Source organism: Bombus huntii, chromosome 4 (genome assembly GCF_024542735.1).
Source record: "Bombus huntii isolate Logan2020A chromosome 4, iyBomHunt1.1, whole genome shotgun sequence".
NCBI classification, from domain to species: Eukaryota; Metazoa; Arthropoda; class Insecta; order Hymenoptera; family Apidae; genus Bombus; species Bombus huntii.
In genome coordinates this window covers 10,433,690-10,446,191 of record NC_066241.1, presented here as the reverse complement: position 1 = coordinate 10,446,191, position 12,502 = coordinate 10,433,690, and the positions used below count along the sequence as shown (strand labels likewise).

The 12,502-nt window shown below is 25.6% G+C and overlaps 2 protein-coding genes across 2 annotated transcripts; one reads left to right on the top strand and one right to left on the bottom strand.

Annotated features, from left to right (window-relative positions):
• Nucleotides 1–7,597: 7,597 nt before the first annotated feature.
• LOC126865222 (histone deacetylase complex subunit SAP30 homolog) lies at nucleotides 7,598–9,511 on the top strand. Its single transcript, XM_050617484.1, has 3 exons — nucleotides 7,598–8,337; nucleotides 8,849–9,076; nucleotides 9,207–9,511. Exons 1-3 carry the CDS (start codon nucleotides 8,167–8,169, stop codon nucleotides 9,333–9,335), a joined length of 528 nt encoding a protein of 175 aa, XP_050473441.1. The 5' UTR covers nucleotides 7,598–8,166; the 3' UTR covers nucleotides 9,336–9,511.
• On the bottom strand, nucleotides 9,450–12,391 carry LOC126865220 (exosome complex component RRP45-like). The gene is made up of 9 exons (XM_050617481.1): nucleotides 11,669–12,391; nucleotides 11,512–11,606; nucleotides 11,091–11,313; nucleotides 10,677–10,894; nucleotides 10,369–10,596; nucleotides 10,155–10,288; nucleotides 9,970–10,052; nucleotides 9,766–9,889; nucleotides 9,450–9,684 (listed from the first exon to the last, which is right to left on the bottom strand). Exons 1-9 carry the CDS (start codon nucleotides 11,732–11,734, stop codon nucleotides 9,623–9,625), a joined length of 1,233 nt encoding a protein of 410 aa, XP_050473438.1. The 5' UTR covers nucleotides 11,735–12,391; the 3' UTR covers nucleotides 9,450–9,622.
• Between the last annotated feature and the right edge of the window lie 111 nt (nucleotides 12,392–12,502).

The following is a 12,502-nucleotide window of genomic DNA, read 5'->3' as shown; positions in this document are numbered from 1 at the left end:
ATCAATAATTAGTTGAAATTTAATTATATTCATTGATTACGTGTTATCTGGAGTCTTTTTTCGAAATTGAATACCATATCGCAATATTGAAGTAAAATTATATCTCTTGAACTAATAGATATTTAGTACAAATAGTTCAATATCTGTTTGTAAGAAATTATGAGTTGCACCGACTAATATAATATTAAATATATAATATAATATATATATAATATATATATAATATATATAATATAATATAATATATATATAAATATATAATATATAATATAATATAATGTTAAAAAATCATATATTTCCAAACATATATGTTTCTTTCAATTTTTATGTGAAGCATTTTTCTATACAACAAACGATTTAAGAGTAACTTTTAATAGTCGAGTTCAATGTAAATATCCTATATATTGTGGGATAACGTATACAATATTATATTTGTCATAATTCCTAATAAGTTATATAATAATTTTCCACAATTTCTAAAAAATATCACTCCACATGGTTCACATAATTTTTAAATGTTAATTTAAATGTTATTCATTCAATTTTCAGAAATCATGTTTTTAAAAATTGTATGTATCGTATATATTAAGTTTTCAATCAAATTATACCCAACGATTGCAGTAATTCAATATATCGTATTACACAAGTATAATTTTTCTTGCTATGATTTTAATCAGTACATATTCAACACTGTTATCATACGTATTCATATGAATATGAAATACTACTAATCAAAATAAGACCTTTGTAAATATAAAACTATTATTGGAAAATCTAAAATACTTCAGTGTTAATAATGAAGCACATCATTAATTTAATAAGGAAAATGATTGAGAAATATAATATACGAATTAAAGATATCTGTATTTAATTCCAAATTACTTAAGTAAAACTGTTGTAAGTAAAATTCTGTGAAGCATTATTTAAAATAATATTTCAGTATATTTAGTTCTGACTATAATAATTTTTATTTTAACTTGGTTTGATTTATAAGTAGAGTGAAATGTACATTTTCTGTGAATAATAATAAATAAATATTAATGCAATTACTTCAAAATTTAAAATTTACAATACTTTAAAATTTCTAAATATTTTGGGTATAGATAAGTATAGGAGAAAATTTATTTCCATGCTATTCATCAGCAGGTAAACGTTTTGACGACATGAAGGTAGGGTTCAATTAGTTCTAGCAATTACCGTAAACATTTTTCTAGCTTCGCATACCTGGCTTCAGTAATACCTTGGAATTGCCGAAATAAAAACTGGTCAAGCAGGTAACCAAAAAAAAAATTTGAAATCGGTGTAAAAGAAGAAACCGTAAACAAATACTTACATATTCCTATGTATAGTATTTGTTCGAAAATAAACGGAAATAAAATATGTTAGAAAATTCTTCTCTGGAGATAGATAATTTTCTTTCAAAATTAACAAATCAATAACATCCTTATTATTCGAATTTTATCATTCATATTTCTAAATCATACTGTATATAATGTAATAATCAATTGTATAATTCTAAATTATTGTGTTAACTATTCCTATAACATAACTACTCTTCTCTATATTGGAAAATTAAATAGTGAATTATATATAATTCAAGCTATTGATGTTATAAGTAGTTTCATTAAAAATATTTTCAAATACAAGCGACTATGAAAATATATAAAATATTATCAGCGAGTAATTGATATTTCTGTTAAAAATTTTTTATTGCAGAATGATAATGCTCTGGAACAGTTAAAATATTAAGTTACTTTAAAACTACAATCTTCGAACAGATGTACACCATCAATTAGGAAGTATCAGGAACTCTTATGTGGGTCAATGGTCCACGAGAATATGAAAGTATGTCTTATAGCAGTATAATAATTACGATGTAGCAAAGATAGTGTGTTTCGAAACAGCAAAATTTATTAACATGAAGTACGTAAAATTTATCGACTCGTTAAAAAAAGAAATAATCAAATGAACCTTCCCTATATTTTTATTTGCTCTAAATATTTGTTCTTGAACATTACACAAATAAACAAAATATGTTATAGTTTCTTATTGCAGTATATAGAATTGTTTTAAAAGTTTATATCTAGGAACTGAAAATTATGTTTTACTAACTTTTATATAAGATGCTCCCATTCAAATGAAAGGATTAACCTTTTCAAGATAGAGATTTGTTTGACGTCATAGGAATGCATGTAGAATAAAAGTTTCTTATCTGTTCATAACATTTTTATACAATTGACCAGACTCGAATATTATTCGATTCTTCCAAACATGAAAAATTATCTGCTTTTCCGAAAAATGCAAGACTATAAATATTATATAGGTAAAATTTCTAATTGTAAAGTGAAATGTATATAATCATGTATGTTGTATTTACTAAGTTTTTGAAATAAATACCACATATTATTAAAATACCCCTACATAAATGTAAACGGAAAACAAAAGATAACAATATTTCATCTACAAAGCGCTCGTAAATTAAGTTTTTTATTCGTTATAATTAAATAAATAATTAAAATAAAATAATATAAAATAATAAATAATAATTAATAATATAATAGAATAAATAATTAAATAAATTCGTCCAAAGCTCTATGTCCAACTGCTATTACTACTCCTCCAAAATCTATTTTTAAATTCAAAATCATGCTATTACCTTACTGGTCACGTAAATTCTTTAGTGTTTATACTTTGTTTTTATTTTTATTCTCATACAACATATAACATAACTGTTTAATTTGATAACACTTTGTTTTGCACAAAATTTTATGTAAAATTTATATAACTTTAACCACGTAAGCAGAGTATAAATAGCAGCCACACAGAAGTTTTATAGCATATAAACATTGGTTAAATGTTGATACTCGATAATCGATTATTAATACACGTAACATGTAGAGATACCCTGTCGCGGAGTAATACTTTATATCATACAGACATCGTATAAGTGTAAGAAAATAATAGAATAACAGCGATAAAATTAAATATATAAAATCAAACTGACATATATAGCAAACTAATAATTTTCACTATTTCTTATTTCATAACAGAATCCCAAAAATAAACTGAATGATGCTTTTTTGTTTATACTATCTAATTTGATCTAAAAACACTATCCATTTTAAAAAATGATATAAGATAATTCTCTAACGTCATTTATCAGAAATGTAATTGTAGCAACATTATAATTAATAAATAAACGAATTATATAATATTAAATAACTAGTGAAGAACGTTATGGAAAACTCTGAACTCTGAAGATCAGTGAAAATATATTTTGAACTTATTCTCAATTTCTAAAAAACAATTTTGTGAATTATTTTTTACTATGTCTAGAAACATACTGTCTATATATATTTGTTTATTAAAAAAATTATTAATAATACAAGTTAATGACATTAATAAATTATTGTTAATTTATGTCAATATATACATACATATATATATACATATTTGTATCAATTACTGAAATATTCAATTATTTTTCGTGCTTGTAGCTTATATTATGTTTAGTTATAATATTGAAACTTTCAACTTTGCGCACATATTTCATTTTTATATTCATATAAATTCTTGTTTTGTAAACAATACAGATAAAAAATTGCTATCAGGAATGCAAGTTATGTTTTTTCTGTTACATTTCTGTTAATTAGTAACTCATAAAATTATGTGCACTAACATGTTTAGTTTATTCTTTTCGTTTTTTCTTGATATCTTTTTAAACAAATGACTAAAGACTATATCGAAAAATTAATGTCCGATACCTTTTTGTAATACAAATAAATACGAGCTATATTGAGAACATAGTACACAGTATAATCTACTCATAATTAGTTTTCACATTGTCCCGACATTGATCCATTAGTATTCTTTAATACTGGCTCAATAATAAATGTATCCGTATTATAAAAGATGATGATTTATGTGGATGGTGGTAATATTATACTGTCCACAGTATCTACGTATAATATGACTACGTCGAATATACATAAAATCGAATAACTGGTTTACTCCTGATTTCATAACATTACATGCTATGTGTCAGGTGCATTTTGTATAAGCAAATTTATCGCGTTTTTTGGATAGTGTAACATTAATTTCAAAAATATGCAAAAAATTGCAATTAATTGAATATTCAGTATAGCATTGAATATTCAATAAATGTTTTCTAATTTTGGATCTTATTTTATGTTTTTGAATATGGTAGTAATATACATACTGTAATTATTGCACAAAATGATTTAAAAGAGAAAAAGGATGTTCAAATTAAAGCTATAAAATAGTTCATTAATTTAATATCAAACAGCATCGAAAATATTTTGTGTACTAAACGGGCACGATTTATAAATCAAAATCTTATCTCCGGTTCATCGTTTGGAGTACAGAGAGAACGATTATGGTCCGATGGAATTATCAATGCATTTCATATTAGAACTTTGATAAAAAAAGTCAGAATGGCTGTATCATATATTAAGAAAATGTTTAAAAAATGTACTTAAAATATAGACTTTTTCTTATAATTTAAATATTTCATAATTTGAAAATTTTGTATATAAATTAGATGCAAAATATTTATATTGGTTTCAACAAATCAAATAAATACAATTAAAATTAAAAAATTAAATATCTAATACAAATTTAAAAATTATTTTTATATAAATAGGTGAGTCATTGATAATTTTCTATCAGGTGTGTAAATATAGATATGACATATAGTATTGAAGAATTAGTAATATTGTTATTGTAGAAATTCCAGACATTCCAATCCAATAAACAATAATTGTAGTATCCAAGAGCACATATTAATACATGTAAAAAATATATATCTTTAAGAAAAAAAAGTTGTGATTTGATAACGTGTTGTGAGTATAAGCAAAAGAGACGAATAAGTATAATATCACGTATACATCTCTACCGGACTACATGTAAGCTCATATTACGCACACACAACAAGTACAGTGACGTTTGCGTATTGCAAACATGTCTTCCGTACATTGATTATATTCCCACCATTTTATATATAATCAACCACATATTTCAATATAAAATGATCTGGTGTTTTATTTATATTAGACATATAAAAGAACAATAACGTCGACAAATTTTAGGAACTGACCAAAAATATTATATGCTATAATGTAAAAATGCAATAACAGCCGAAGAAAGAAAGTAAAAATTATTTTGGCGCCTTGTATAGTACGTTTCGTTGATGATATGGCGCAGACAGTAAAAACAGACGCTTAAGAGACGCTTACGTGTAAACATACTGTGCATAACGCTCGTTCTTTCTCGTTTTACTATTCATTGATTCGTTTAACACAAATCGTAAAAATGATTTTCTTTAACTCAACTACATTCATATTATTCTATAAAAGTGAATAAAATAGGACGTAAATATGCCATTGTCGATTATGCACATATAATTTTAAGAGACCAGAGAATTGGATGTGAGCGGGAAATCAAAAGCAATATAATATATTATAAACCACGTTATGGATAACAAACTAATGACTAAAAGTCCCTCTCATTTTTTACACATTTTCCAATTGCATCGTGCTCGCTGCTATAATTTAAGGATTAAACGGGAAATTAATCGTTATAAAACTATGACGAGTACTATAGTGCAAGATCCCATATATGCCAATGCATGGCGCAAGTAGCCAAACAGAGACTGATCGTACGCGGGCTATAGCCTTGACGGATGATTTATGACGAAACACTCGTGACACAGGCCACGCCGACATTTTACATTATGAATCTAGAATATCCACGTTTTCACGACAGTGAAAACTGTCACATGAAATTCCTTCACGTATTTATACATAATGATAACAAAGTATACGAGAACCTTCCTGCTAAACACATCTCTGGGCAGCCATTTGCTATGACGGCTGTGTAGAAATAAAAGGTATATGCACAGTACGCAACACAGTAGCACTTCACTAAATAATAGCTCGTATTACGCTTATCATACTATGATGATAGCCTATTGATCAATTGTTGGTCGCCAAAATCTGTCAACACTCAAAAAGAAAAATATTTGGATTTTTCTTACCTGAACGGTCCTCTACAGCTAAAAGGATTCTCAGCTTCGAATATCGCGACCCCACGCCACTTGTGCGGCATATGAAAGTGTATGGGGAAAATCTGTATTACTATTGGCTTATTTCAGATAAGCCGCAAAAAGTAAGCCAATCAGCATCAACCTTTTATGTTTTGAAGCGTTTCTTTTTGCCCCCCCCAATAAAATGTCTGCTGGTGGAAAGGGCGCGAAAAATCATGCATGGAAAACTGCCTACACAATATCATTCGCTTCACAGTAAACAATATCGTTTTCTATCCTATTGAATAAACGTATGTTTAGCAATAAAACGTATTTACTATGTTTGACTAGAATAATAATACCTTTAGACAAATAAATAGTTTAAATCATTAAGGTTAGAATTTATTATTATTGTAGATGGCGCTAGATTCCGAAAGCTAAATGTTGAGGCGCAAATTGCAGTACCGCCAACATGATGCATAAAGTATTCATGCATATATATATATATATATATACACACATATATGTGTGTTTTATATATGTGTATACATATATATAATATCTTTCTTTAATTTAATGAATTATTTTGTACTATGGAGATAAATATGTTTAAGTAATAAAAAATAAATGATATAGTTGTTTTATTAAATATTCTGAAATACATATATGTAATAATCTTTAACATAAAAAAATAACTGCACACAGTTTTTATTATAAATAAACAGCTATTTATAAAAATTTGTATTGCACATATTATACTTATTAGTATTATATGAAATATAATATTTATAAATCCGTTTTTATTAACCATAATACATTTACGAATTTACAGTAAAGAAAGAATTGAAATACTATAATAAATTTTTGCAAATATGTATGTTAAACTACGAATTTAAAATATAAAATTATACAAATGAGTTAGAAGTTATACGCTATATGTAATTTATATTTTATTATATATATAAATCCTACTGATATCTTTTCTATAACAATTACGATTTTTCAAAAAATATATTAATTTGTTCACAAAATATGTTTTATATTGAGAATATGACATAAATCATATATGTATAATAGCAGAGAGAATATCTTATAATAGATATATTTATTAGCTTTATTCATACATACATGCATATATATATATAATAAACATGCAACATGTGAAAGAAAAGAAACTAGTTTTCCAAATCAAAAACTTTATAATTTTTTTTATTAGATATTGCTTTTTGTTATCTTTATCTTTTCTTCTTATCCCACAGACTATAAACGTATGATTTATTTTGGAAAATATTTTTAGTAAATATGAATTTGATAGAAAAGCTAAATGAATTCAAAACAAACAAGAAGTAATAATAACAATGCAAAATATAAAATATTGATAAAATACTATACGGATTATGAAATATATACATTTATATGATTAATTACAAGTTGTTCATTTTGAGCCAATGACAAAATTTATAGTTGGTAAAACTGATTTTTGCTGTATAGGAATTTCTTAAAGCTAAACCTTGTCGTCCATGTATATGTATATCCATTTATATATTTATATTATACATGCATGCACATATGTATCTTCAGTTCACGTAGTATCATATGAATCAATGTAGATGTGTAAATAATAAAACGCGGTGAAGTGCTGTAACATAGGATTTTAAAGAATTCTGTAGAAACATAGACGTATTGCGAGGAAGTGTGGTGTCAAATGTTTGTCTTCTAACAAAATTTTCAAAGCATTTGCAGTAACAGATACGTTTAAATATTTCGTATGTTAAATTGTTTGAGAGAAAGAAAGTGAAACATTATACGACATCGTTTAACATTGATGTCTTCGTAATACGCAAACTCTACTATTTAAATTATCGATTTGTGAGCTTGAATCGTTACATTAAATAAAATTCTTTTTATACCGGCAACTGAAGAATAAGTTTCTTTGAAAAGCTATCGATAACAAATGAAATTGAACGGGAAATTATGACTGTGAAAAATAGGCATCGCCGAGTATATTTTACTCTCAGACACGCCGTTTTTTGACGCAAAACACGTACACCAAAAAATCTCGAGGTTGTTAAAGTTCTAAATACTCTTCATACTGATTTAGTTGATGTTAAGAATAAAAAAAAATGAATGGATTCAGTACCGGTGAAGAAGATTCCAGAGGAGCTGCTGATCAAATTTGTTGCCTTGTAGATGAGGGTGAACGATGCACTCGACCAGCTGGCAACGCTTCTTATAGCAAACGTATTCAAAAAACTGTAACTCAACGACGATTAAAACTTAATCTTGATCCAGTGGTAAGATTAATGACTACAAATTATGTTACAATACATATACTTGTCATTTTCTTTTAAGTTTATTTTAAGATTTCTTTTCTATAATTTTGGATGTTATGTGTCATTCATGAAAGATTTAGTCATTATTTTTGTAAAATAGCATTATTTTAGTTTTCTTTTTAAGATTCTTTATAAAAAATTAAAGTTATTGAGCATGTCACAATGTCATGCTGGTACAAGTCTTGGAAGTAAATTTATATACCAGTTATGATTCGTCTATATTACTATTAATTTTCTTAAGTGCTAATAATATGTGCAGTCTAAGTCATACATACAATTTAAAAAGTAAAAAAATAGTAGTCTCAGTATTTTTATAAATACTGTATCTTGTATTTATATTTTATTAATATTTTTTTAATCTTTTGTAATCTTTTATGAATAGTACATTTAAAGAAAAATTTTTAAATATCAAAAGTAGTTATAAATGATTAAGTGATAATAACATGTCATTATATATCTTATCTATCATTAGGCACGTCATATATATATTTGTGATTATCATAAACAAGTGATACAATGTGCAAGATCTAAGCAACAACAGCAGCGTAGACGCAAGGATTCAGAAGAAGATTCAGGTGAAACAGATAATGATCTTCCTGAAGTTGATCTTTTCCAATTACAAGTCGGTACACTAAGGCGATATAAAAGGCATTATAAAGTTTCTACACGTCCAGGTTTAAATAAAGCTCAATTAGCTGATGTATGTATTAAACAAAAATATATATTTTAAACAAAAATTATTATGTTTTTGAGAATGTCTACTCATTGTACTTGTAATAATTTATATAAAATATTTAAAATATTATAATATGTATATTGTTTCCTTCCAGACTCTTATGAAGCATTTTAAGACCATCCCTGTAATTGAAAAAGAAGCATTAAGCTTTTTCATTTACACAGTAAAAACCAATGCCAACAAATTGGATCAAAAGAATGGTTTAAGTAATGATACGACATAGCCTAGGCCTCATTTCATGAGTTTTGTTACTGTAATAACATTTTATTAGTAAGATCAAAAATATATGTATGGATTTTTACTTGTTAATAGGCATAGGTATTTTATAAGAGCTATGTATAAAAAATATATATATTAGAAATATAACAATACATAATAAAATGTTGCTTATTTATACCATTCATTTTTATTTTCTTTGTCATTTGAAAAAAATACTATTTAATAATAAGTAGATAAAACAATGATTAAATTATACTTTTATATAATTTTGATTTGTTATGTATTCATTTATTACATTAAATCCTTTACTTCTAACATTTCGATAGCTTCTTCTTCACTGTCTCCACTTAATTCTAAAACAATAATTGTTCGATTAATTATTTATAAACCATTTATCAAAAATGTTATACATAAAAATGAATTATGTAAAATACCTATATCTTCTATTTTATTTTCTTCTTTCTTTATCTCCGCAGTAATTTCAACATCGTTTGTTTCTTCTTCTGAGGATTCTGATAAATTCCATGTATTAGGTCCACCTTCGCCAAATGACATACCCTATGGAAATAGTTTTAAAATGTTGATTACATTAGCCATATTAAATTGTAATGTAACCTTTTAAGTGAATAGATATTTACTGTATTTGTTATTAACTCAGCAGAACCTTTTCCAGGCTTTATAATCGTACACTTTTCATCTTCTTCCTCTTTCTCTCTGTCAACTTAAAAACAAAAGTAAATACAAATGTATGTAAGATTACAATAGATGGTTGTTTAGTATCATTGCTTTTGCACTATACTGTTATGATCAATGAATTATTTACCAGTAGATTCCATTTTTTCTATTTCACCCCATTTACGCAGTTTAATACTGATACATTCACTATTCATAGTTGTCAACTTCTTTGTAATTATGCACTCTTTAAAGCGATTTACATTACGATTATCTTTCTTGTACCTAAACATATATTTATAAAATGAAAATAATCTAATATGGGAAATAAAAGATATAAAATAACTAAAAAATGAAAGTTTTACCTTGTTTCTACATCATAATTTACTGCTTCTTTTATTTGTTGTACTAATTGAACAGCATAATTTGTTGCATAATTAGAAACTGCTGATATCACGTCTTCAACAGTCATAGTTTTTGTCAAATAATTAAAATGTAAACTACAAAGTTCTCTATACGAATTAATACCAAGAGTAAGTTGAGCTACACCAACTCTTTCTTCTAAATATGTTGGATCCATAACTGTACTTCCACTAAGAAGATATAATTTTATAACAAATTTTATTAATTGGAACGGGTTATTTAAAATAATTACACAATTTAAATAATTAACCTTTCAAATGTTATAAAAGAGACACACACTGGATAATGATATAATGTTAAAGGTAAAGGGTCTTTTTCAGAAAATGGATGAACTATAATATCTTCACCATTTGAAGTTACATCAGGCCTATGGAAATGTGAGAGAGCAGCTAATGTTGCAATGGAAGCACAATCGATTAAATTTCCATCATGATTAATAACGTTAACATCAACCCTTAAATTCCACACCTGTATTAATTAAAAAATATCTCATGTCATATTAATATCCAAATATAAAACGTAATTAAAATAATATTTTATGCGAATATGTATAGAATTTGTCATATAACTGTTAACTCTTATATATCCTGTTACAATTACTACTAACATCTTGATTAATTTCAGGTAATTAAAAGTTCAAAGTGTTTAAGACGATATTCCTTACTTGTTTATCAGCTATGATACATAAAGATTCTAAATCTATACATTTAGAATCTTGATAACATTTTTCAAGTTGTCTGCTAATCAATACTGAAATCTCAGATTGTCTACCACCATCAAAATGCTGTGCAGCCATTGGATTAAGTTCAACATTTATATGTAGCATTCCTTCATTAGGACGAGAAGTCTTAGGTTGTTGAATATCACATGTTACTTGTGCTATAACTCTATAATAAAATTATTACTTTACAATATCATAAAACATCTTATATATAAATTAAATACATAAATTTATAGGTATCTAATATTTATAGATAATATTAATATAAAAATATTCTTATTTGTACACATTCAAAGAAATAAATTATATTAATATTATCTATAATACTTTTAAGTAAATATTACATTATTGAGTTTGTTCTTACCTAGTTTGACCAAGCAAAACCATACAACTACCCCAATTGGATGCAAAATAAATTTTAGCAGGTCGTGCTTCAAATAAACATCTGCCATCCAATCGCTAAAACACATTTTAACCAATTTTAAACTTTTACATACAATAAGATATTAAAAAATACATACTGTGCCTTGTTCCACTGATTTATTTACAAAGTTCTTTTCACAATTCGTTAGCAGAACTTCCTTCATGATTTAAAATATTTATTTACCCATCAAACACGTGTAAAATGTTGAACAAAAATATAACCTTAAATCAACGATATTACATATTTATCATATAAGTTTTATATTTTACTATCTTATCATCGTCAAATTATATTTATGATTAATTAATGTGCGTGTAACATAAATTAATTTTTCTTCCATTAATAGTTGCAAATAAAAAATAAGTAAATATTTTTAAATACTATCCCAAACTACTTTTTACTATCGATGCTTTATATGATAGCATCCATGCATTTCGATATTCTATTTTCGAGGTAGTCGCTCTAAAACCAAGATTATGATAAGAGGATAATTTTGAAGAGCTTGTTGATATTAATTTATGTTATTATTAAGTCGTGAAAGATATTAAAAATGAATTTTAAAAAGTTAGTTATATTCCAATTTCTCTAAACATTAAACCCATTTACATGTGACAGATTTTTTTAAATTAATTATAGAAAGTATACTTCATTTTTAAAATGTTTATATACAGAAAATATCTATCTATTATAAACATATTTAAAAATTGAATGTAATTATCAACACTTATCTTATTTTATATAGTTTGCACATTTTTCTAAACGAGAATTAAACCAATGTTTAATCATGCGAATGACGTTTTATAATATTTAAGAACGATATAGAAAAAGTATACATTAAGTTAATGTTTGTTCCCGTACATACTTTATTCCAATCGATATCGTCAAAAAATATATGTATTGATGACATTTGACATCATCGTCCGACGTATGA